This window comes from Parus major, chromosome Z (genome assembly GCF_001522545.3).
Source record: "Parus major isolate Abel chromosome Z, Parus_major1.1, whole genome shotgun sequence".
Taxonomy (NCBI): domain Eukaryota; kingdom Metazoa; phylum Chordata; class Aves; order Passeriformes; family Paridae; genus Parus; species Parus major.
In genome coordinates, this window is record NC_031799.1 from 9,332,728 (window position 1) to 9,358,158 (window position 25,431).

General features: G+C 43.6%; 1 protein-coding gene across 4 annotated transcripts in view; it reads right to left on the minus strand.

Moving 5' to 3' along the window:
- Positions 1-25,431, minus strand: part of PDZD2 (PDZ domain containing 2) — a 175,962-nt gene that overhangs the window by 13,394 nt on the left and 137,137 nt on the right. For 3 of the 4 annotated variants that reach the window (XM_015653548.2, XM_015653547.2, XM_033520416.1), the window contains 13 exons: positions 23,559-23,707; positions 22,787-22,906; positions 20,189-20,303; positions 18,363-18,436; positions 17,990-18,203; positions 16,830-16,947; positions 14,265-14,397; positions 11,082-11,163; positions 10,031-10,134; positions 9,111-9,279; positions 7,220-8,010; positions 5,912-6,056; positions 283-3,871 (listed from right to left, as the gene is read on the minus strand). In XM_015653548.2, coding sequence (XP_015509034.1) covers positions 283-3,871; positions 5,912-6,056; positions 7,220-8,010; positions 9,111-9,279; positions 10,031-10,134; positions 11,082-11,163; positions 14,265-14,397; positions 16,830-16,947; positions 17,990-18,203; positions 18,363-18,436; positions 20,189-20,303; positions 22,787-22,906; positions 23,559-23,707 — 5,803 coding nt within the window. The remainder of the gene's footprint in view (positions 1-282; positions 3,872-5,911; positions 6,057-7,219; positions 8,011-9,110; positions 9,280-10,030; positions 10,135-11,081; positions 11,164-14,264; positions 14,398-16,829; positions 16,948-17,989; positions 18,204-18,362; positions 18,437-20,188; positions 20,304-22,786; positions 22,907-23,558; positions 23,708-25,431) is intronic. The other variant, XM_033520415.1, reaches the window with a different exon arrangement.

Below are 25,431 nucleotides of genomic sequence, written 5' to 3' on the forward strand. Positions count from 1 at the left end.
TACTGCTGTGCTGTAACATGGCCAAAAACTGACCAAAACCAGATAGAGGGGTCACAGAAAAGGAACCCAGCCATTCCAGGGTAAAATGTTTTATCCTGTTCTGAAACCAAGACACAGCAGCCTGGCAGCTCCAGGGCATCAAGGTCATGAATGGCACCCTCAGACTCTGAGGGGAAGGCAAGCTGGGGCCACAGCTGAAACGTGCTTTGGGGCAGACCTGTGGCACAGTGGAAGCTTTGCCTTGGCTAGGGATGAAACAATAATATTAAAGCTGACACCAACCTGATAGACCAGCTGTTTCCCCCATCCAGAGAGCTGCCATGGGGCATGTCATCATCTGAGGCAGAACCTGGTGTGCCTGAGCCGCTGCCCCGGGAGCTGCAGGTTCCCATTCCCATGGCACCCAGCTCTGCGGGGCTGCAGTGGGCTGGTGGAGCTGCTGTGCCCTGGGTGGGTGTGCCAAGGGCTCTGCGGGGCGTGATTTCCAGTTCTGTCTTGAAGCAGGTGGGCTGTGGGGGCTCTGAGAAGCCCTCTCCACACAGCTTGTCCAGGTCAGGCATACTGAGAGCTCTCAGCTCCCGCAGCCTGGAGCGGGACAGCAGTGGCCGCCCCAGGCCCCGGCTGCGCCGCACCTGCGAGGCCGAGGTGGGGAAGGTGGCCACGTCTGCCCCAGTGCCATCCTCCTCGCTCCTCTGGGGCTTTCCATCTCCTTTGCCACCCTCAGCCACACACGTGGGCTCTGTGCCAAGGGGAGACTTGGCCACGGCGTTGGCTGGGCTGGGGCTGCCACCGTAGGAGCTCAAGCTGCGCCGCAGTGCCCACGGTGACTCAGCGGAGCTGGATGTGGTGGCCAGCCCACCACATGACCTCCTGGCAAGGGGCAACCTTGCAGCTGAGCATATGTCAATGGCCTTCACAATGGGCCGGTCAAAATTTGCCAGGTTTTCAAAGGATTTGATCCTCTGTTTGACAGAGAAGGATGAAATTGGCTCATGTGGCCAGTTCAGCTCATAGTAATAGTAATTCCGCCTGAAGCTTCTCAGTTTATCAGCAGTAGGGTAGCTGATGTCACTGGCTGAGGGGGACATGTCATGGACCTTCTGGGCACTTTTGGAGGCATAGGCCTGCTCCTTCCCACTCTGGCTGTTAGGCAGATTCAGGTGAACCATCTTTAACATCCCTGTTGCTGCCTGTGGGTATCTCTCCTCTGTAGTTTGGCCCTGAGGGCCTTGCACAGGGTGAACCTCTGCAACATGGCAGTCCTCCCTCAAGTGACCCGATAACTGGGATGGCATTGAGTAGGTCCTTGTCACAGGTTTCGATAAGCCACAGAGACGTCTGTCTCCAGCAGTATCTCCTCTTGAGAAATACTGCACGGTCCCCATCTCCTCTGCCGGCCGAAGCACTTCTGCATTCACCTCTTCTGTTTTCTCCAGCAAGGGCAGCCGCAAAAACGATGCTGGTGAGGATGAGGCAGAGGAGGAGGAGGAAGGGGATGATGAGGAGGAAAGCTTCACTTCAATGAAAGTCCGCTGGATCTCCTGCCCTTCCAGCTGCTCCTGCTGAACTGAGGGGGACCCCAATGAAGAAGAGCAGGCTCCAGCAGACGTTCCTATGTTTTGCAGATCTAATTGCCTAAGGTCATCTGCACTATAGACGCTTTTAATTGTGTTCAGGTCTCTTCCAGGGTTATCAGTCCTCCCTTTCACATATTCAGCTTTTGGTATCCCCTGAGGAGGTGAAGTGACTATGGACTGACTGTCTCTTGCTCTGAAATTATCCACCTTAGCACCCTTACCCTGACACACCATAGCCTGCACGGAAACTTGCTTCTCTTTTTGCTTTCCCCATGACAGCTCCCCACAACCACATTTCATTTCACCACTCGTGGTTGGACTGCTGCTGCCATTCAGGAGAGGCAGAAGTGAATCTTCAGAAATTACCAGAGAGGGTTTATTTTCTAGCTCTGATTTCAGAGTCTTTGAGGCTGTTGAAATGCTCTTTCCAGGATCTGAGTTTGTAGGTGAATTACGGGACAATGGTGTTTTCTTTCCCATGAGTTTGGGGGACAGCTGTGGAGAAACAGAAGCCCTTTTCTGATCAGCCCCATTGACTTTGGTAGGAGTAATGCCAGAAGAATCTGAATTTGTCTTTGCTTTGCTTTTGATGGTGAACCCTTTTAGCTTTGGTCCTGCTTTAGATTTCTGATTATTTAAAAGGGTGTCCATTATACTTTTTTGTGCCATTGCCTTAGACTCCTGACAGGATTTCTTCTGTGAGGATGGGCTGTGCGGTACTGCAGCTCCTTTGCAGTGATTTGTGCCTGAGCTTTGGACTTTTCCATTTGAAGTCCTTCCTGAAGTCACAGAGTTAATTTTCTCATTTTTTCCTGGCAATTCATGAGTTGCATTAGCCTTTGGATCTTTAGATTTAGTGGGAAAGGGTGACCTGAGTGATATTCCTCTTGTTGATGATGCATTCACATGATTGCTGTCTGGTTTAGACAAGGTGGACAAACTGTTGGTTTCTTTCTTCACCAAGCAATAATTAACAGCATGATTACAGTCATCAACTGCCATTTCACTTTCAGATTTGGATCTCTGCTCATCATGACATCCTTCTTTCTCAACCAAGCTGTTCTCCAAGACACTGACATTTCCAGCAGAGCAAAAGCTTGTCTTTTTGCAGTGCAGAGATCCTTTTTCTTCAATGGATTCACAGCATTTCTTATGTTCATTACTGTTTCCCAAATCCATCTGTTCTTCTGTACGTAAGGCACCATTGTTACAGAAAGAGTAAACTTCAGGGATACTGACTGAATTCTTTAGGATGTCTTCTTCTGGCAGGAGAACTGAGGAAGGAGAACACAAGGATGCGGAGGACACATCTGGACACTGTGAAGAACATGGAGTAGGACCACCATGATCTTCCAAACCTAGTTTGTTGATGCTTGTTTCCAGTGACCCACACATTGCGCAGCCCTCCTTCTGCAAAACTTTGCCACTGTAAGGGTGTAGTGGGGACAGTGAGGATGAGCTTGTTCCAGAGGTGAGATGCTGCTCCTGTGTGGGCTTCTGTGGCTCGTCATTCATACAACAGATCTCAATTTGCTCCTCATCCGATTCTGTTACAGTACAGCCCGTAGGGGCGTTAGCAGCAGCACGCTGCCCAAGCAACGCTTCACTAGCACTGTCAAAGGCTTCCGTGACAGACTCTGCGTCTGAGTGAGAATCCTCCGCAGCCCCATACATTGACTTTGGAATTAGGTCACTTCTCTTACCTTCCAGGGAGTTTGCTGCAGGCAACTCATCCTCATTTAAACTGCTAAAATTCCTAGAATAGTTATTTAAAGAGTTTTTATTCACAGTAAAAAGTTTGCCTGTGTTGATGGAGTCCAACACAGACAGCCCCAAAACCCCTTGTGCGTTAGCTCCAGAATTCACATTTTTTTCCAGCAGCTCCTCCTTGGGTGCTCGTGTCTCAGACCCGGGGCAGCCCTCGTCAGTGCCACAGCAGCACATCGTGGTGTACTCGTCTCGGAGCGGACTTTCTGCGCGCGACGGAGTGCGCGAGGCCCTGCTCTCGGGGGCACCCATCTGGCTGAGCAGGTCATCGATGTCAGTGACAGGGATGGCCGTGCAGTCCTCGTCACGGCTGCCCTTTGGGGTACCTCTGTGCACGTCCCTGCTCATGGCATCAGGCGGCAGTGTTGCTCTCTCTGCCGCGCAGCCGCTGACAGCAGCTTGCAGACCTGCTCTTTCTCGCTTCCCAGAACTCTGTTCTTCCTCTGTTGTGAGGATGCTGTTGACATTGGCCTGATTTTGAGTGTCTACCCCTGGAGACAGGATGAGGTTTGTAAATCTGCTGACAGCTGCATCACAATTTAAAAAAAAAAAAAAGAAAAAAAAAAAAGGAAAAAGAAAATAAGAAGAAAAACAAAAAGGCAAAATCCTGTCAAATATAAGAAGTGATATAGAAAACACCAGGTTTTATTACAAAAATAGACACCCACATAGACTACATGTTTTCATTTTGATCTGTACTCCCCCTCTTCCATAATGATGTTTACAACAACTCAAATTAATCACAACCATGTGTATTTGAGCAGTGCACAGAAGGGAGCAATCCACTTATCCAAGGTGAGTAGTCAGGATCTGTTTAACTCTCATCTTCCAGATTGCAGCAGTCAAGCAGCCAACTACCAAAGTGTCAGCATGCAGTAAGTCAAGCTGAGCAGCAGCACTGCTTCTAATCACTTGATCTCTGAAGTCTCCAATAGAGACTCTGGGGAGCACAGAAAGCCCTGACATAGCAAAGGTGACCAGATAGCACAGTGACAGTCTGCGCATAAATAATTTGGCTCTGACCCCTCAGCACCTCTGCAGGTGTTCAATGTGACATGCATGGGTGACGTTATGCACACATTAAGCACATGGGCTTTACTGCATTTCTGGCACAGACCTCTCCTTGCTTCCAGTACATGTTTAACCCACTCCTGGGCGACACATCGAGCTCCCTGTCGCTGCTGCACTCTGACACATTCCTGCTCACCCATTTCTCCACATCTTCAGTTTCCAGCACTTCACCCTACACACCAGACTCCACCTCTCTACACTGCTTCTGAGGCATGCATCCCCATTCAAGCTGCCTTCCAGAGGCCAGTTACTATGACATGGGTCCCAGGAAGTATATGGAGAAGGAGAGTCAGAGCCAGTATCATTTCCTGCTCATTCAAAGGTTCCTGCTCATCTCTCTACTTCTCACACAAACCTGCAGGATTATCCACATCATTTAACTTAGGTATCCATGTTAAGAAGTGCTTATTCCTCCTGGAGTCAACAAGGGAAAAACACCTCAGGAGGGAAATCTGAAGCAGCCAGGTTATAATTTGAAGTACTCCTCTGCTTCAGCATGTTGGATCACATGGAGAAGAGACCACCATTTTTGCCAGGGGGATAGGACAAAGGGAAGGGTGAAGTGCCTTACAGAATACTGCCCATGTGTCCTTACCCCAGTGCTATTGGTTTAAAAAGCCACAGTAATACAAAGAGACAAGAACAAGATGCTGCCAAGCCTGGAATTCCTTAAAGAACAATTGGAAGTCAAGCATCTGGAAGCACTTTAGGTTCCCAGGTATTAATAGGTACACAAAGAAGATCATAAGCTAGAACAAAACAAAATATTATGTTCTTCCTGAATTTGAAAAATACGCTTTTCTTTTTCAAACACATTTCCTCACCACATAATTTGTACAGTCTGCGGGGATTCATACATTGCTGTAGCAGCATAAATCAGCCCTGAGCAGAAAGCAATGAGGTATCAAGTATTTCAACTCACACTAGAAAACTTTTTGTAATTAAACACGTAAATAAACATTTTTATAAGATTTTAGTTTTCTGTTTCATCTTCCAGCACTTTAGAGAATTCTGACACATAAAAGGGAAAGAAAGAAAGAAAATAGGCTTTTAGTGTCTTATTGTCCATTCATAAAAACATTACTAGAACTTCAGATTTAAGAGAGAGAGAGAGATTTGATTAAAAGGGGCCAATATATTTAATAAACAGGCACAGCAATAAAATGAGTTGTCAGGACAAGAGTCACTGCCATTTTAGCTCCAGGACCACACCAAATGATCTCTGCAAATAATGGCAGGAGGGTCCTACTCTATGTGGGAGCTTTGAATAACTCACACAGGAGTAGGTTTTCTCCCCTTATCATGGTACTAGAGAGGACCTTGAATCTTGGTTTTGGCGATGAAGTGCTTTGCTTGCCTCACCAATGCAGACACAATGTCCCCCTGTCCTCTTCTCTGAATCCAAGTGTAAAGCTGGGACAGGGCCAGCTGTTCCAGGTACGTTTTGTTCACTGGTACCCAGAATAAATGGTACGAAAGCAAATCTACTTTCTCACCTGATGCTGCCTTCTGGATCTCCAGGGTTACGGATGTGGGAAGACACTGCATAAGCAAGCAGATTTCCTCATACATCATCTTGCTGACGGGGATGCTGTTGATGGTGGTAATTTCATCTCCTACAGCCATCTTGCCCATTGATCCCTGATGCAAAGAGAGATTCAAGGAAATTATAAATACACATCAGAAGCCCTTCCACAGGGGCAAAGATTACAGGGAAGCAATTAATAGCTTGTGAGCAACATCCCCTATTTCACGTCACTGCAGAGCACAGGTACCACTGCTGTCAGTTTGCCAGCACATAAATAAAGAACAGATTGTGTTTCTGCCAGGAGGAGAATTAAAGATCAATCTAAACCAGGAAGGTCAAAAAAATCTGCTGGTTTCTCTGGGAGATAAGTATCAGGATGGAGGACAGAGCCCTCTTAGTTAAATAAAATGGGATGGATCAGCCCTGGCTTCTTCAGGACTAGAACACTGATTTTTTAATTCCATGCATGAACTACTTCTCAGGTGGAACACTCTTAAACCAGTGAACAGACATGAACTGAGCTCTTAAGGTAAAGATTTGCTTCTAAATACAGCAAAGTTAGTCTGAGAAAAAGGCAGGAACAAAACCCAAATCCCCAGATCTCACAGCCCTATTCAGACTGCTATGCCATATCCCCTCTTACTCTAGTGGCCACTAATGAGATTAAAAATGTTGCAGCCAGGTTTGTCTGCCAGGGTATTATTCTTTTTTCTGCACTTCTGCATCTAGCAATTCCACAACCAGCATGAAGCACTTATCCATACTGGTATGGGCATGTATGAGATGCAGAAGAGCAATGTGTTACTGGTACTACTGTAGCTTTTGGCAAACCTGGCCAGCACCTAAAACCTCTTGGTTCCAGAGCCCTGTAATATGGGCTCTAAATAAAATAGTAAAGCATCATATACATTTGTTACCACCATCCTCTGCCACCAGGATTTACTTATTTTGTCTTTGCTCATAGTTAGAAAATAAATACAAAAACTGCATTCCCTCAAAATTGCAATTGCAAAGGGGGATGAGAACATCCCAGTGGATCTGTGTCCTGCCTCTCTTAATTTTGAATTAGACTGGATGCACTTCTGAATCAGAAACGTTTTACTTAGCAGCAGCTCCAAAACAATATGGGGTGAGACATTTTGCTCAGCAAGGACAAAATCCTCAGTTGTGCTTACTCTCAACAGACCAGGTGCTTAATAATAACAATAAAAATAATAATAATCATCCCCACATTGGGAAAGCACATCACTATAAGACAGCTCAAATGACAAATTACCATTTCTGCTGGTCCACCTGGCCGCATCCCTGTGACAACAACCTTTAAGGGCATGGCTTGGATTTCCAAATCCAGGCCAAATGACTCGTGCTCGTTGCGAACCAGAGTGACGACTTCAACCTGGCCCTGCCCAACTGCATCAGGCGCTTCACATTTCTTGCTGTGAGGGAGCATTCTGGCAACAGGCTTGTTGTAAGAGCCATGCTCCTCCGTCCTGTGTCTCTGAAGGCTTCGGCACTCAGTGCTCATCATGCTTTTTACTCTGGTGACTGCTCTGTGCTCAAGTTTTGGCGATCTCTTGGATTCAAGCTGTGCTTCCCGGAGCTCCCTCAAACTCAGGCTGCCAAGACGAACTTCAGGCACACTTGAGTAATCAAATGCTATGATGGGGAAAAAAGGAGATTCAATTTGCTCCAGCGTGCTGTCTGCAGACTCCACAGAGTTGCTGAAGACCGAGGAAGATGTCTCCATGACACTGTATCTCGATGACTCACTGTCCTGGCTCTCATCATCGATTTCTACAGATGAGGTGGTAATGACAACGCCAGCATCCTCCTGGCTCTTGGCCCTCTGGCTTCTGTGCAAGTGGGAACTTTCGTCATCATCACTGGCATCACCATCATAGAAAACAACCCTCCTCTGTCGGTGAAAGGGGCTGCGGGCAGATTTGGGGCTGTCACTGAGGATGCCAGGTCGGACAGATTCCACATGCTTGTTGTGATGGCCAGACTGCCTCCCACTAGCTGGAGAAGCCAAACCATTTGCTTTTGTTACTCCCACATCTCTAGCAGCTAGGGAAAAAAAAAAAAAAAAAAGCTATACTTCAACTGTACTTACAGATGATTTTTAACACCATGCATCTCACTACAGAAGAATACATGTGGCCCTGTTTGCAGAGGAAGCTTAACTCTTACTCACAAAGCAAAAAGCAGGCTTTTCATGTCCTCTATCTAACTACAGTAAATACCAAGAGGACTGCAGGTAGCACTACAATTTATGGGTAATTCCCTGTAGTAGTCAGTTCATTGGTAAGTCCAGTTCTACTTTCAGTTTATTTCTAAGTTATGACTATGACTCAAAGAAGACAGATGCAAATTTGAATGTGTATTTTAGTTTAAACAGCAGATTTTATTTCACATTTTCCTTAAATCTAAGCTTAGGACTGCTGCATTAACTCAGAGAGAGGAAAAATTGCTTTCTTGAACAAAGACTGAAGCACACAACAATCAATTTTGAACTAGCAAGTAACAAACCCAAGAACCCTTGCCACATTCTCCTTAGAAAGAACTGCATCTTACTTTGTGGGAAGTTATTTTGTTTTTATTTTTTTGGTGGCTAGTTAGGAATGTAAAAATGCTTTTAAACATTAAATAATTTCCACAGAAAATAAGCCATAGATAAATAAATTACTTGAGAAGCACAGGAAAGAGAGAACAAATACATCCTTTGAATTTGGGATCAGGTGCATGCCAGTAAGAGCACTTGGTCAGTTACTATGGGGAGACAGACACAAATGCAATATATCTGACGTAAAATTGCACATTTGTTTGTTTTTACATATATATTGACCCTCTCAAAGTTTCTGAAATAGCTATGAACACTCTCTGTAAATGTAATAAATAAGATGATCAGTTATTTAAAAAAAACCAAAACTCTGCAGTGCTGTCAATCTAGTTTCATTCAATCCAATCAAAGTCATTTCCACATTATCAGAACAGGGTTTTGGACAAAATACCATGGAAACAGGCATTTCTATGGATGTTCTGTGGATTTTCCAGAACTTCATGCAATCAGCACTGACTTGCACTACACTGCCTGGCATTTCTTACTACTGCAGCTCTCCTGTACAGGAGTGAGTCTCACTAGCCCAGTGACCAGTGGCATCACTTACTCAGGCTGCCAGGGAGAAGAGAGCCATCGTCCAACCAACTGTTCCTGTTCTTCTGACGGAGCTGCTCTTCATCACACGAGCCTGGTACAGCATCAGAGAAGGGGAGATGGCTTGCACCATCATGGGAGAAGTACTGGGAAAGCTCTGCCTCGGAGCTGACGGATCCCTGCTGAAGAGAAGTGACCCTGGTGACCAGTTGTCCTCGATGCATAACACCCCTGCCTGCATGTGAGCACCCCACAGACCACTCGTATTGCTGTGTCAATAAAGGAAGTTTAAAGCAAATTTTTACAGTAGAGTACTTGTCAGTATATTGAGAGCCAAACTGTTGAAACTGGATGTCTGAAACACTGCACATCGACATGTTTTTAGCGAAATAAAAAGAGATTCCAAATCTCACTGCTTTACAGGTGTGGTTCAGTGCAGAAACAAGGGATGAAACTATTCACTTTTGCAGTTCCCTTTATACACATTCTACACTGAGAGAAGGGAAGGCTTTGTACCTTCAGACACAGTGTCTATGGCTTCCTTGGCTTTACCAGGGAAAAAAGATGTTTTCCACTGCAATGGCTGTACAGAGGGACTTAGTCTCAGCCTTCTGCCCATAGGCTCAGGTCTCTCTTGCTAACTTGATCTGTGTCCCACAGAGCAGGGGTGCCTTGGAGGTGGCAGGAGGTGGGACCCCACAGCCTTGTCTGCCATGCTCTGCACATCACTCCCAAAGGCTACAGTCACAGACAAACAGGAGCTTGCTGCTGTCACAATTTCAATGTGTGACACAAGAAATAAACCCTTTTATGGAGCCCATGTGACAGGGAAGGAGCATGCAGGTTTGGTTTTGAACACCCTGACCAAGTAAGAGCTTCAGTAAAAGCTGAATTTGAAGCAGGCTCTATTTTTATTGCATCTAATCCTTTTACCCGGCTTGCTGGCTCCAAGAAGCGTTTCATAGTCCAGCTGAGGGGAGATGAGGTCTCTCCTTGTTTGGCCTTCACACTAGGAGATGGACTTTTTTGCACAGCTCCTGTTAAATACAGATTAGAGTTAGATGCCAAAAATTAAGGTTGCAGTCCATATAACCAAATAGGTTTCTCATTCATCTTTTGAGCTGGTGGCTGTGTTTAATCCCACTTATTTATTATCTGAATTGCTTTCCTAAAGCAAGATTTATTCAGCATTTCACAAGCTCTTCCTCAGATCAGATGGAATGTTACCACTGAGACGTGTTACACCAGCCAGGCCCATGGCAAAGCCATGAACAAGAGATGAGCAGGAGATGGTCTTCCCCACCTGTTGGAGCATGCTGCCAACTAGGGGCAACCTCAGAAGATAAATTATAAGCCATTGGCAAGGTCAACTCCAAGACAGATCTTAGCTGACACACATAAAAAGGGGATCATAACAAATCTAATGTTTCTGTCTGAACATCACTCTGCCATTGCCAAAAGTTTGTTTTCATCTGCCAGACTTTAGGAAGTACTGGAGTTCAAACACATCACAGAGATGCCAGAGAACATATTTTGACAGGACTTTAAAGATCACAATGGTTGTTAAAACATATAGTCCAGTATGCAACACCTGTATTTTTTCAAATGGTTACAATACTTGGTGGGGGTTTTTGCCATTAAGGACAAGCATACATAGATCAACTAGATCCCCCCTCTTCTTTCCCTACTGGAACATTGTGCTTCCCCTCATCTTGAAAAAAGGTTCAGAACCTCTTGACAAGACTACTTTCAGGTCATGGTAGCCTAGTGAAGGAAAGCAAATTACATAAGCTGCAGAGCCGATCCATCTGAACCGGATGTTTGTGCTAAAATCTCTGCGGTGGATAGAGTGATGATACTCCCTACACTGCTCTGCTGTCTTGAGGGCTCTCAAAATATTAATGCTGGGGAAATTCAGAGCATGCCTTTAAATGTTCCTGCATCTGTGAGAGAACACACTCTAGAGAAGAGAGTATGTTGCTACCTGTGACGTGAGAGGAGCTGGCGTCCTTGCTCTCTCGGTGGGTAGTACGTGCGATTGCTTCATCCATCTCCTGCTCCGAAACCTGAAGTAGGGTGGGAGACAAAGCTCAAACAGGGTACAAGAAATTACAAGAGTCTTACCACTCATCACAAATATGTGAGTCATTTCATATAAGCCACTATTTTTAAAGATGCAATAAGGAAGACCTAGTTGAGGGCTCTTAAGTCCCTGTCCCCTGACTCAGACTCTCTCGATGCCACTTTCCTACAAAAACCAGGAAGCAGAAGCCTGCCAGCTGCATGATGACTGTATTCAAGTGACACACAATATAAAGAAATAAAACAGACTCAAAGAAATCAAATGAAACTATTACAGCTCAGGTCTAACTCAATTAAAATCTCTATATTGATTTGTTGAGAAAATATGACTTTGAAACAGACAAAGACTGCTTTGTGCAAGCGTACATCAGAAACTTAAGCTATTCTAACTTAACCTACCGGAAGAATACCAGACTTCCCATAATATTGTTGTCTTTCTAATTTCCATTTCTCCATGTTTTTAAAAAGAAAACTTAAATCAGTAATTGGTAATTAATGTTTCTCTGATTTAAGAATAAATACTGGTTTACCATATTTGCTAATTTAGCCCTTAATTACTGACATATATTTAATTCTTATTACTGGAACACATATGATTTTATACAGGAGCAACTAGTCTGCAGGCATATATATTTAAGAACAGAAAGCAAATTCATTCTGTCAAAAGTACTTTCTATGCACATTGTTTTACATGAATTAAAATTCAGCATAAATAGAGACTACAAACTTGAGTCTTCCTGAATCATAAAGATTGAGAGATTCTGAAGCAAACTCAGCAGTTTAAACACAGCATAAATGCCATATTCACTCAGAATAACAAGAAGAAAGAAAATTTTGAGGTATTTCTTTTGGAAGTACATGAAAACACCAAAGCAAACATATTCAGCAGCAAAATATACTGTGGATGTTTTGTGTTATAAAATAAGAAATTAAGTATAAAAATGTTCAAAACAACATGAACCTTTGTAAAAACACATCTCTGTTTCCAGCCTCTGTCATGACCTTACAGCAAATTGAAAGTCCTTGGGCTCCTGGGGCACAGGGAGCTCCTGCAGGACATGGACCAGATCCTTAGACTATGATCCATGGCCTTAACACAAACCTTTTGGTAAAACATATTCCAAGAGTAAAAACAGGTCCCAGGCACACTGCAGTACATTTTTGAAGTTAACCAAAATTCCTGACAGAACCAGAGGACACAGTCTCAAACTGTGCCAAGGAAAACACAAGCTGGATACTAGAAAAAGGTTTTTTACAGAAAGGGTGATGGAGTATTGGAATGGTCTACTTGGGGATGTGTTACAGTCACCATCCCTGGATTTGTTAAAAAAAAAAGCCCTGGATGTGGCACTCAGTGCCACGGTCTAGTTTTTGGTGCTAGGGTAAGTTGGACTCGATGATCTTGGAGGTCTCTTCCAATCTAGTCATTCTGTTGAATTCCACGCTTCCGCAAACTCTGCCAGCTTTGATGTTTATGGCTCAGGAAGTTCAAAATTGAAAGGGACAAGTTAATTCCTAACTCAAATTTGCACACTGGGATATTATTAAGATAAAAAAAAAATAAAAATACCCACACTTAATTATTTATATATAAAATTACCACAATTATCTATTGATCTCCTAGTGCTTTCAGAAAATGGGTGAAAGTAACATAGCAATAAATACAGGTTCCCATATGGACACTCCTCCAGAGATCCAACTATGAGAGATTATGGATTCAATACTGCCAGGATTATGGATTCAGTACTGGAAAAATGCTTTAGGGTCTCTCCAGCTCAACTTTTAGCTTTTCATACATTTCTTGGCAAAGGATTTGTTGTCATCTTAAATATCACTTATGGAAAACTGTAATAGGAGCTACTTAATAGTTTCCCTCTGTTACTGAGTAATACCAAGCAATTAGCTTAACTCAGTTCATCCTTTCAGTAGACACCAGGTTAGGTCACTTATCAGCTTTCAAGACCCCACCACAGGAAGAAGAAGGACAGATGAGAAAGGGCAGGCTCTACAGCACGGCATTTTTATTTCATGCTTCTTACAGATGCTCCAAAAAATCTGTATGCCTTAATAATGCAACCACATTGAAACCTTGTTTTGGTTCAGCACAGCACACAGACTCACCAAAATACTGTTATCTTAGGCTAGAAGCCCAATTCTTACCCTCTCCATGCTTACCTTTAAAAGAACCACAGCCTCTTTCTTTCCAGCAGCACAAGGCCTTCCAGCTAAGATAATAAACTCTGGCAACTAGGCCCCTATTTGTTGACTGTATATTTGACTTAGCAGAAAATACACTATTAATTACAAAATAAGAAACCTGAATTCTCCTAGATATGGCTTTATTAAAGCCTGCATTTGTAGTTATGAGTTCAGAAGTCAGAGCTTTCTGGACCCACTAATGCAAATATTTTTACAGCTTCATTCCTGTTTAAACAGGAAGGTTTCGTACACTCATAAAATTCTTTGAAATACTGAAATAAAAGAAGCTGTTATTCCCTATAGCTTGGCTAATAGGCTTTCATCTTCTATCATCAATTTTTAAAAAATGCTTGAGAACACTTACTTTGTAAATACAGCCTTATTTCCAAATTGACCTTTCATGGATCCAGTAGCAGAACGCTCCATATTCTCACATTTTAATTCCTGAAGGAAAACTTTGATCTTTGGATAGATTTTTCTTTATTATAGTTGATCAATTCAAGCTGTTGATACATATATACCTGGCCCTAAATTATATTCTGCTCAAAAAACAAAGTAACTGCAAAATAGCTTTTAGGAGGAAGAGGTCTTGTGCTGCATTTGCGTTGCTATTTCATCCAAGTACCAAGAAAGATGGGAACACTTCATTCAAGCAGTTCCAGGAAAATGCAATTCATCAGTGGGTGACTAAGTGAAAAGCACCAGGGATGGTCCAGCATTGCTATGACTTACAAAACTGGAAAGCATCATTACAATCCAGACATCTTGCACAATACATGCCATAGCGAGAAAAAGCATTTTCTTCATTTTCTGCTTTTCATAGCAAGACTCAAATTACAGTGCCAGATGAAAACAACCCAGGTACACTTACTCATTTTCTCCTCACCTTTGGGTTAGGATGACGACTAATGATTAGGCTGACCGGGCCAGGTCCACACTCACTCAGGATTGCGTAGGCTTCACTTAATGCTGCGTGACGCAGGCTCACAGAATCCGCCTCCAGAATCTGGTCACCCCGGCTGCACAGAGACACAGAGTCACCTAATCACAGCCACCTTCCACACACAAAATTTGTGCTTTCAACTGATGGCCAAGAGTTTTCAAAGACACAAGTGTTCTGGAAAAGACCTGACTTTCAAAGAAGGTGCTGCTGCCAGTGATGTGAATGGTTTAAGTCCCCTTGAGCTCACAAGGGAGGGAGGCTCAGAGATCCCTTCTGCATTTATTGTCAGTGTAAAAATCTCTAATTAAATCTACCAAGAAAACTCTCTGCATTCAGACCAGGGTGAAAGCAAGCTTCAGTTCCACTTCTGCATTCAGGTATTTATTGAGAAGAGAAGAGGAAAAATGAGATTCAGATGGGCTGTTCCTTCATACCATATTGAATTACTTAGCAGAAACACTGATAAGAAATTCATGATTTAGATAGGAGTTTATGAAATGACTCCATGAAAAAAACTGAGCTTGGTAAGCCTGTATTTGCTCAAAATTAACATATAGAACCCATTAAAAAGGAAAAAGAAAAAACAGAACAAAACTCTCCTGAAAGGAAAACACACTGTGTGATTTCAAAGGGTGTGTAGTGATAGGATAAGGGAGTATGGCTGTAAACTAAAAGAGGGCAGGATTAGATCAGGTGTTAAGAAGAAATCCTTTACTGTGAGGGTGGTGAGTACTGGAAGAGGTTGCCCAGAGAAGTTCTGGAAGTGTTTGAGACTGGGATGGATGGAGCTTTGAAGAACCTGATCTAGTGGCAGGTTCCCTGCCCACAGCAGGGAGTTTGAAATAAGATGATCTTTAGCATCTCTTCCAATGCAAACCATTCTATGATTCTATGATTGGTTCTGTTTTCTCAGTTTTGTAACTCTTGCTTATGGTGCTCAGACAGCTGGAACTATTCAAAAGAAAGTATCATCAGCTAGGGGTATCACTAAAGCATTCTCATTAATTCCTGAAACATTTGCTTTGAATAGACACTCTCCAAGAATCTACTACTGCTGGCTTATGTTGGGCTACTTGTGACAATGACACTGTGTTTACACTATGAGAACACACACCAAAGGCAAAGTAACAATTGCAATTCAGTAACCAGAACTTCTGGTACAGGCTCAGGGAAGTAAAGGGTGACGTATCAGTTGTGCAATCATCCCACTGCTCTGCCCATCTTTCAGACTTGCACAAATGGAGTCACTTAGAGAGCCACATGACTGAGAGAGGGAGCTCAGATACAGAGGAGCTGGATTCAAACCTCCCCTGGCATTGCAAAGCCAACATTTGATTAACTAAGTTTTCTAAAAATCAAAACCATCCTGTAAGTCTTGGCCTGTGAAGGCATAAATCGCTGATGGGACAACAGAAGCAACGTCTCAAAGAAGCAAGCTAAAAATCTGGGAAGCATGCCTGGATATAATCAATCACGTAAACCTAATAAACAACACAGCTGTTACATACAGACCTAAGCAGCACTGTAATGTTTTCCAAAGGGGCCTGCAAGTTACCATTAAATGCTGTCTCCTGTAGACTTTTCTGTATGATAGGAACTTCCAAGGGTTTTGGCAGCAATGCCACCATAAAATTATCTTCTTCCCTTATTCCAAGAAATCAAATTTCTATCGCAGTTCTGCTGGTGAGCCAGGAAACAGAAGGCACTCCCTAGCCATGCGAAAGCAAGGCATTTGCTCAGCCTCTCTGCATCAGTGCTCGCACCACACGCTCAGAGTGGATCACACAGTCCCAGCACCTCTTCAGCACAGCCTCTCTGGAGCCATGCTCCCAGCACCCGCCAGCATTTATGGAGGAACACAGAAAGTGGCAAGGTTTCTTCCAATGGTTTTCAAAAATTAAGCCTCTACAAGAGGAAAAGCAAATTTCTGTGACTTAATCCAATATATCAATCCCTGGGATTGATTGCTTCCTAAAAAGACATCCCGACTCCATGGCAGAGTGAGCTGGGCTGGTCACCTGCAGCAATCCTGCCAGACTGAGAGTAAGGGCAGAAAAACACCCCTGCAGCCATGGGCATAGGCAGCTGCAGGAATAACTACCCCAGCTCTTTTCAGGAGAGTTTCAGGTGACTGAGCTTTTACCAGAGCTCTGCAAATTTCCTCCCAGTCTGGGGTCTCTGGCTGCAGCTCTCACAAAAAAGCATGAGGCTGCACTTCCTGCTGCTCCCCTTTTTCAAAGGGGGCTATTAGGCTCAGCTTTCTGTAGAGAGAATTTTTTAAAAAAACAACCAAACAGCCCAGATCTTCATGATCATGCTGGTTCCAGAACACAAAATAATGTTCCCATGGTATTTAATACTACTTTGGAATGTCTTCACTTAAATGTTTTCTTTTTGGTGAACACTTAAGTATAAATTTCCTCTCTGCTACATCAACTGATTGGTGAAAACAACGTCTCAATTGATTTTATTGTAAAACCACTCCAGCATGTTTCTGCTTTAACCAACCTTAATCTGCCATCCATTTTAGCCACTGATCCTGGAGCCAGGCTGTGAATGTATATCCCGGGAGAACTGTTTTCCAGTGTGAGACAACAGGCACCAATGCCAAGCCCAACTCCTGGCTCTGTGAAAAACAAGAAGTACAAAGAAATGTGGCAGATTGTAATCGCACAGGACACACAAGTGTTTGTGTTCCCACATCCCATCTGAGTTCAGGACTTTTGTCATTGTTTCAGGGCTGGCCTTAGGTGCAGTCAGTCAGGAAGCTAAGACCAGCAAGTGGAAATCAGGATTGAAAATAGCTGATCCTGACTTTTCTGAGATTCATCAATCTCAGAAAATACTCTGTGCCGTGGGAACCTCCTGGAAATGTCGCACAATGTCTGATCTGGTCCAAGGCACAAAGGAGTAGGGGCAGCAATCCAATTGAGATGTCATTTAAAATTACTGCAGAAAAAAACCATCAAAGAGGATGCTGCTAATTGTATTGCTCTCTTTCATTAAATATCTGTATGGCATTCCTCAGCAAAGAAGCACAAAGGAAGGTGAGGCATTACCTCTGGTTCAATGGTCACCTCTGTCCACTTTCACCTTTGCTTTCCTTCAGGTAACAACATCCCTGTTACAGAGATTACTGGACATCTTCCATTCTCTCTCAAAATTTTGAATCTGATCTTCAAAATCACTATACTGTAAGTCTTAAAAAATAGGCCTATTTGTCTAGCACATATAACATATGCTTTAAGTTTATAATGAGCAATTATTACTAATGAGAGCAACCCTCATGGATGAATACAAACATCTGGGAACTTTTCAACACTGTGCAGCTTTGCCTTCCTCAGAGATGCCCTTTAAGAGAAGGGCACAGCCTCTTGGGCTGCCACAAGGCTGATCTACATTTTGCCTGGTATCTCACAGCCTCTCTCTTTCATGAGCATGGACACTGACCGCTACCCATAAGAGGCTTCTGATTCTGGAGCAGCAGAATGCAGAAATGGGAACTCTTCAGAAGTTTTTGCATTAGAGGGTACTTTTCCCCCTCATCCTGTGGTTCAAGGTCAAATGGGCACAGGTGGGTGCACCAGACATGAGTCCCCAGCCTTTTCCTAAAAACTCTCCTAAGAAGCAGACATTTGTTCTCCCAGACCGCTTTGACGGACCCTCACCTTTGTTGAGTGTCACATCCATGACGATCCTGTCCTTGGGGCCAGGTCCTTTGCGGCTGGAGGAGGAGCTGTCGGGCTCCTCGAGGCCAGGGACAGGCACGCTGGCGCTGGGGGAGCTGGAGCGGCTCAGCAGGGTGGGCGTCACGCAGGGTGTGAGGCTGGGGCTGCGCAGCCGCGTGCGCACCGTCAGCGTCACCACGCCCTTCTTCAGTTGCTGCAGACACAGCACAGAACCACCGTGAGGTGACCAATATTCATCACTAAACCTGCACACAGTAACTCATGGCAGTGCAAGAGTATCAAGTTGAGGGTATGAGATGGCAATGAGTGAAGAAGAGGAGTGTGAATCTCTTCAGCGCTACATCTGTGTTACCTTAAACCTCTGGATGGCCTCCTGATGGGTCAGTCCTTGTAGAGACTCTCCATTAACTTCCAGGATTTCATCCCCTGGAAAATAGATATAAAAAATGAGGTCAGCAATATAGAGACTATAAAGATTTAAGACATCTTTCCTGAACATGAGATGATTCACTACTTATAAGGATTTTAGTTACCTATTCAGTAAAAAGCCTTTTATTGTTCTCAATTTATTTTCACTTGTACTAATGTCTCTACAAGTTACTAGTGATGAATTACCGAAGTAAAAACTGTTCCTCAGCAGAGATCCTTAACTTGGCATTCCCATTCTCACAAACAAGCTGAAAATGCTATGGATTTTAACTAAAGTCTGAAAATGTTTATGACATGAAGTCCAAAGGTACCAAAAAACTGCCTTTCTTTTGTAAGCATTAACAGGAGAAATGAGAAACTAAATGAAACACTACAGCACATCACTTCAAAGCCTGTTCAGGGAAAACGAACCCTGCATCCACGTGCAGAAAGCAAATGTGTTCCCTTACTAAACGCCTGCAGACAGAGAAGCGTGTAGTAGCCCACACGCTGTGACAACAAATGTCTTTTTCACCTCAAGGAACATGTCCTGTCAGATTTCTGCCAGCTTCCAGGCTCTGGGTCTCACTACTTACACCCAGCTGTGCTAGCTACCTTAATTTTATTAAAAGGAGTGTCAGCATGATTCAGATCCACTTCCTGCAATTTGACTTGCATCTGTGCAAAATTACATGGGGCAGTATCGTCAGCTAAGTCTACCCCTGCTTTCCTTTCCTAGCCTCAGTAAAGAAAAAAAAAAAAGAAGAGTTTGCAAGCTATGAATAGCCTGCAAATGATTGCTGGGTTTATGGGACAGCTGTTACTTATTGGCTTCCCACAGCAAGTGCACAACCTATGATGCAGGGATGCGAGCTTCCCTCTGGCACAAAGTGTGAGAGTTGGCACCAAGAGCAGCCTCAAATACAACAAGTGTGATAAGACAGAAAGAGGAGAATGATGATATGAGGAGAGAAGTAACACAGGAGCAGCTTGACAGCAGTAACACAGGAACAGCTTTCCATGGAAGCAAAGTAACACAACCCCTGTAGAAGGGTTGTAAACCATGACTTTAAACTCATGGTCACTTTGTATTTTCAACACTAGGAGTCTGTCTGTCTGACACAGCACTCAGACAGTGGTACAACACACACAGAGCAGGCTATGCATTCAGCTCAGACACCAAGATTGGCAAAGTAGTAATAAAATCTGGCTATATCTCCTTCTCTAACCAGGGTGCTCTCACTGCCAATCCTATCTTTCTTTTTGGGGTTTTTTTGGGGGGGGGGGTTTTTGGTTGTTTATTTCAGGGTTTTTGGGGGTGTTTCTTGGGGTTTTTTTGTTTCTTGTTATGATTTGTCCTACCAAAATCATACCAGGAGGCTTAGAGAATACAAGGGCTCAAAAGAGCCTTTCCAGACCAGCATCTCTAAGCCAGATGTTGTTGGCTATCTATATTTTCCTGCTGTCACTGACCCTCTCCAACTGAAAAACTGCAGCTTGCTGTTTGGGCAAATAAAGTTCATGAAAGAGAAAGGGGAAAGCAGAGTGGCCACCACAATTCCGTAGTTCCCCCTTCTCAGTATGAAATACAGTCAAGTTAATTGCTATGAATGATCTTCCATATGATGAACAAACAGGGCATTTTACATTTTCCATAGCCTCTTGCTGCTGGCCAGGTGCCAAAACATAGCTGTACTTGAATTTTCCTCCTGGACTGAAATAATATCCCACTGTGGTCCTTTATGTGAAGTTGGATTCTCTCTACCATACCTTCTTTAAGCCTTCCATCAGCAGCCGCTGCTCCATTTGGGAATATAGTCTTCACAAAAATCCCCATACGTCCACGAGCAGAATCCTGACCTCCCACAATGCTGAATCCAAGACCCTACACAAAAGAGAGGAGAAGACACACAGCTGGCATCTTACTCTATTATCATGTGTATGAGAAAGACAGCCAGCAATGTACAAGACAAGTAAAACTCAAAGATGAAAACCTAAATCCTTCTGATGAATTGCACTCCCAACTTACTCTCTCCTTCCATTTCCTCATTTACTTTCACTCTATTATCAAAACACTCATCAATCCAAAAAATAGCAGCAGGCACCCAAAGCTGATATAGCAAAAATTCTGATGTTATTCTGGATTTTTTCAAAACACTGGCTCAATAGCTCTCCCATTTTAAAAACAGTAACACATTCGTTTTGAATTAACAGACAGTCAATTCCTACCCCTGAGATCTGTATCCAGGATTAACTAAAGGTTTCTCTTATGTCACAGATCCTACATTTCCTCAGGAAGAAGAAAAGCTTCAGAACATGACATAAGGTCAGTGCTGCAATGTCAGGAATGTAGCTGAAAGGAGAATGGCATGTGGGGGCTACCACTCACATGTACATTTTTAATTATTCTGGAGACATACATCACGTTGTATTCAAATAAATCTAGATCAATAGATTCCCCAGGGCTCCATCCATTAGCCCTTACCCCTGCACTACCCCAGCAGGCTATGGGACCATCTTGCAAAGCTGACCTGAGAACTGATGAACACAGCAGAATGAACCTCTCCTCCTCCTGCTGAATTATTTCCCAGACAAATCACTTCCTTGATCCACAACCCTTTCCCGTATCTTTCCCGTATTTCCTCCCTTATCACTGCTGTTCATGCATTTTACAGAATAAAGAGAAAAGTCACCGACCAGGTGGACAAGGGATGTGGAGAACTGTTGTCCTTTAGTGATCTGAAGCCATGGACATTACTATTGCCTTGGGCAGCACTCTACAGCTGAGGATGCTGCCAGGACAAGCACTGAGTTCACAATCCAATACAACAATCAGATCTTTTGTTTCACTACGTGAACACAGAGCAGGCCACCACAGTTATAACCTTCTACTAATTTGATAAGACATGATTTCCATAAAGGAAGCAACTTAGCTCTCTTGTGCAGGACAAAATAACTCCACTAACTGTTCAACCCTGTGCAATTATCAACTGCAAATCAACCTACAGAAAGCAAGAGGCTCCTGGCACTCCCAGGCCTCGACACGGGAGGTCTCCCCATGGCTCCATGAGTGGGTTGGGAGAAACATGTCTACAAAGTACAGCAGTTCCTACACTAGCCCACCTTCCCACTCCACAGCAGGAAACCACCCCTTGCAGATCTACCTATGGATGCAAACCTAAAGGGAAACCCCCAGCTCCCTGCCATCAGCACTGCAACTCGGTGGAGAAATGTTTCAAGTCCCAGCTCTACACAGGGGTAATAAAGTGAGCACTATTGCACAAATTGTACAAGGTGCAACCCCTAACAAAGATCACCCAAGAAGTGGGTGGAAGACACTCAAATTGGCAGCTGCTTTAGGAGGTTCATGATCACTAGGGTCTGTATTCTCCTATCTGCTTCCTAAAACTTTGGAACTAATTGCAGAAAGGCGGGAGGGGGTGGTTTATCCCAGGGGGAGTAATAATCTAATTTCATTAGAAAAATGGAGGGGAAAAAAAAAAGTACATGAAAAATGAAGAAATATTTGCTCATCATTAAAGACCCACAGCTCCCAAACCAAGGAAAGAGATAAAGCAATTGTGAGCCAGTCTACCCATAGAAGTAACTATTTCTAACTCTTTGCTAAAGATAAAGCACAACAAGGAATTAGTTTTGCATTTGAGCTTGAAAGTCAAAACAAGTCGTCTTAGTCCAAAACAAATCCATCTGATGACTTTAAAGACTATTTCACAAAAGGACATGAATATTTTTAGCATATTTAAATGACAGCTCCAATACTAGCATGGATTTGATTAGGGAAAACAATGTATACCTAGGTTAATGCTTATCTATTTTTTCTTAGCATTCAGCCAGCTGGTATCTAGCAAGTGTGTAAACACATTATTGGGGAAGAGAAGAGGACTTTTTGACCCATGGAATTCAGGGCTCTCAGAGAAGCAATCAGCCAGTAACCTTTCTTCAGGTTTAACGCTTAATTTGCAGTAATTTATTTTTTTTTAAAATGCATCCAGATTCCACAGAGGGAAAATATGCTTGTCCATAAATATACATGCAAAGAGGTACTGTTCTGTAGCTGCACTGACTTTGCATAAACATACATATTTAGAGATCCATTATAAATATTTGATATCTCAGTAACGGCAAGATGCACCAAACCAAAATGAAAACCACCCTGTGTCAAGTGGATGACACAAACATCACATCCCCTGTATTTTCCAGGCGTTACTTTGGCATTTATGTTTGGAAATGGGATTTTTGTTTATCATTAGGACTATTACCAGCTACCTTGAGAGCAGCGTGAAGTACAGGAGATACCTCTTAAATGCCAGCTCTTGCTACGTGCGAGAAACATGCAGAAATCCTCACCTTGCCTTGCCCTTTCATCAGGACGATGTTGGAAATGATGGACGGCTGGGTCAGTCTCCATGGAGATTCCACTTGGGCAGCACTGAAGGAACGGGTAGATTTCTTCACGATATGGTAGTCCTAACGTCAACAAACAAGGATAATTGCTCTGATTGCTTGGCACAGATACTGTGGATGTCATACTGGGAAAATTGCATGTGTCGGGGAAAAGGGATGCAGTATCTTAGAGATACATTCAGAGAAATGTTCAAGAGATGAAACCCCACCTCACCACAATCAAAGTGAATCCTGCCATAGTAATTTTCCCATATTTCACACAGTAGAATCATTTTGAAATAAATCAGCCACAATGTAAATTAAAAGGATTAAAGGTAACCTCATGATATACTCAAGTCCTTATTTGCTAAAAAAAAAAAAAAAAAAGAGAAAGGAAAGGAAAAGGCCTACATTTTAAAAATATTAAAATAAAGAGCATTAGGATTCTTTTTCTTTTGTTAGAAGTCCTCAGATCTCTAGAACTGCAAGTCCTAAGATGAACAGCCTTAGGACCTTATGGCTATAAGCAAGCAGTACTCTCCTTCACAATACTCAAAGAAGCTCTCCACAGGAGGCCAACATATCCCATTTTGGTGTCCAGGCCTGTTTCAGTCCCATGACATACCTATGTGATCCTGTTTCATGACCCTTGCTCACTTCTATGAACCCCAGGCAGATAGATGCCACAGGACTGAGAGCAGTGAGTGCTCACAGCCAGCTCTGCCTCCCCACTCACCTGCCGGGCTCCTGCTGACTCCAGCTGCTGGGGCAGAGAGTGCTTTCTTCCACCCCGGGAATATTTCACTGCTATTTCGTAATTTGATTCACCATTTTCCACTGTCAGCTCATCATCTTCTCCCACAGACTCCAAGCGGGATCCGGCACCTAAGAAAAAACACAGAAACACATCCTGCAAACATCTGAGAGCTGCTTTAGCCTCTCTCACCAGCAGGCAATAAGAACCTCCTGCAAATCCCAAATTAAAGTGCCCTAAAACAATGCTACGTAGTTCCCAGCCAGGCAGTTGGAAACCAGTTTCGATCACACTCAACCAAGAACTTTTCCTGCTGTCATAGGTTTTCTGCAATCTTTCAGTGATACTGAACTAATGGTATTAAGGAAAAGTAGAAGATAATTGAGTCGGTAGCTGAGGGACAGGAAAGAAATTCATCTGTTCACACCCAATGGCACTTGCCAGTGCACTAAGCTCTCAAGCTTCATGTATTTAAAATTAAAAGACCTGACATTGCAGCAGTATTCATTTCTGGAGGTGTCATGTCACTTTGAGGGAATTTTTCTGGAATGGAAAAAGTAAAAATGTGCCAAAAAAATGCTATTTTCTTTCCTTTTGGCAACAATTCTAGTTGTCTTAAAGAGAGGAGTGCAGAGTTCATGTAAGAAACAGAATTATTTGTCTTGAAGGACATCCTGTAATTAGCCACAGAGTATACTACTCCTCACACCAGGGCTCCTCCAATTCTCATTTTCTCCAAGGTCCCTGCAGAATCCCCAGTCACAGCAGTTCCCGCACATTTATCCTTGTCATTTCCACACTGCACAGGGAAGGGCCATTAACCCCTATTTTACAGATGAAAACCCAAGACACACACCAAATTTTCACAAGCTGGATTTTATGGCGAGGATTTAAGATTACTTTAAACCAGTTATGTTGGAGCTGCCACAGAGAGCAACAGCTCTGATTTCCTTTCATCCTCACCGTCTGTACCCCAGGAACAAGGAGTCATGGGCTGAGGTAGATGCACTGAAAATTTGCCCAGGAGAGCCCCAAACACATTTTCTGCTACCTCCTCCCTGCCTGGAGGCTGTGTGAGCATCACTGCCAGTGCCAGGGAGGGATGGAGCACAGAGCTGGGGCAGCTGCTTTTTTTCACTCAGCATGAAAGCAATTCTGCTGATGCATCCATAGGCAGAATTTATACCCAATGCCCAGAGTGCAATTTAAACCTGCTCCCTGCTTTGGAATCTGGAATTGGGATCTCTGCTTTTCAACTCCCTTTCCCCCGGCACACAGGCTGCTGCTGCTGCACACAGACAGAATAGCAGTCTTGGCAGGACCAGCATCCTGGCATTCTTTCACTCCCTGGCACCTACAGCTAACCCTTTCCCATCACTTCTCCTTCTCTTCATGAGAACAGTTGTAGTTCTGTGTTTTCTGCCCATCTCCAAATGCATCTACTTTTCTCATGCTGCAGTCCAGGCTGGTGGATGCTCCATTCTCACCCACAGCCCAAGGGCATCAGCAGCAGGGTCTGGATCCCCAGTGAGCCACCAACTCAGCCTCAGAGCCTGCAGGCAGAGGAGCTCCCTGGAATATGCTAAAAATACTTTAGTAATTGGAAATTAGGGTGGACACAGGAGGGAGGGAGCCTCAGAAAGCACTAGGGTTAGGAACATGATAAGGCTCTGCACAAAGGTTACTGTTAAGACTTGGGGACAAAGCAACAGAAAATCTGGGGATTAGTTGCCCACTGAAATACACAGACAATGCAAATAGTCAAAAGTAAAAAAAAAAAAAAACAAAAAGAGAAACAAACCAAAAAAGAAAGACACTTCTAAAGTTTTGCATAATATTTCTGTTCCTACAATAG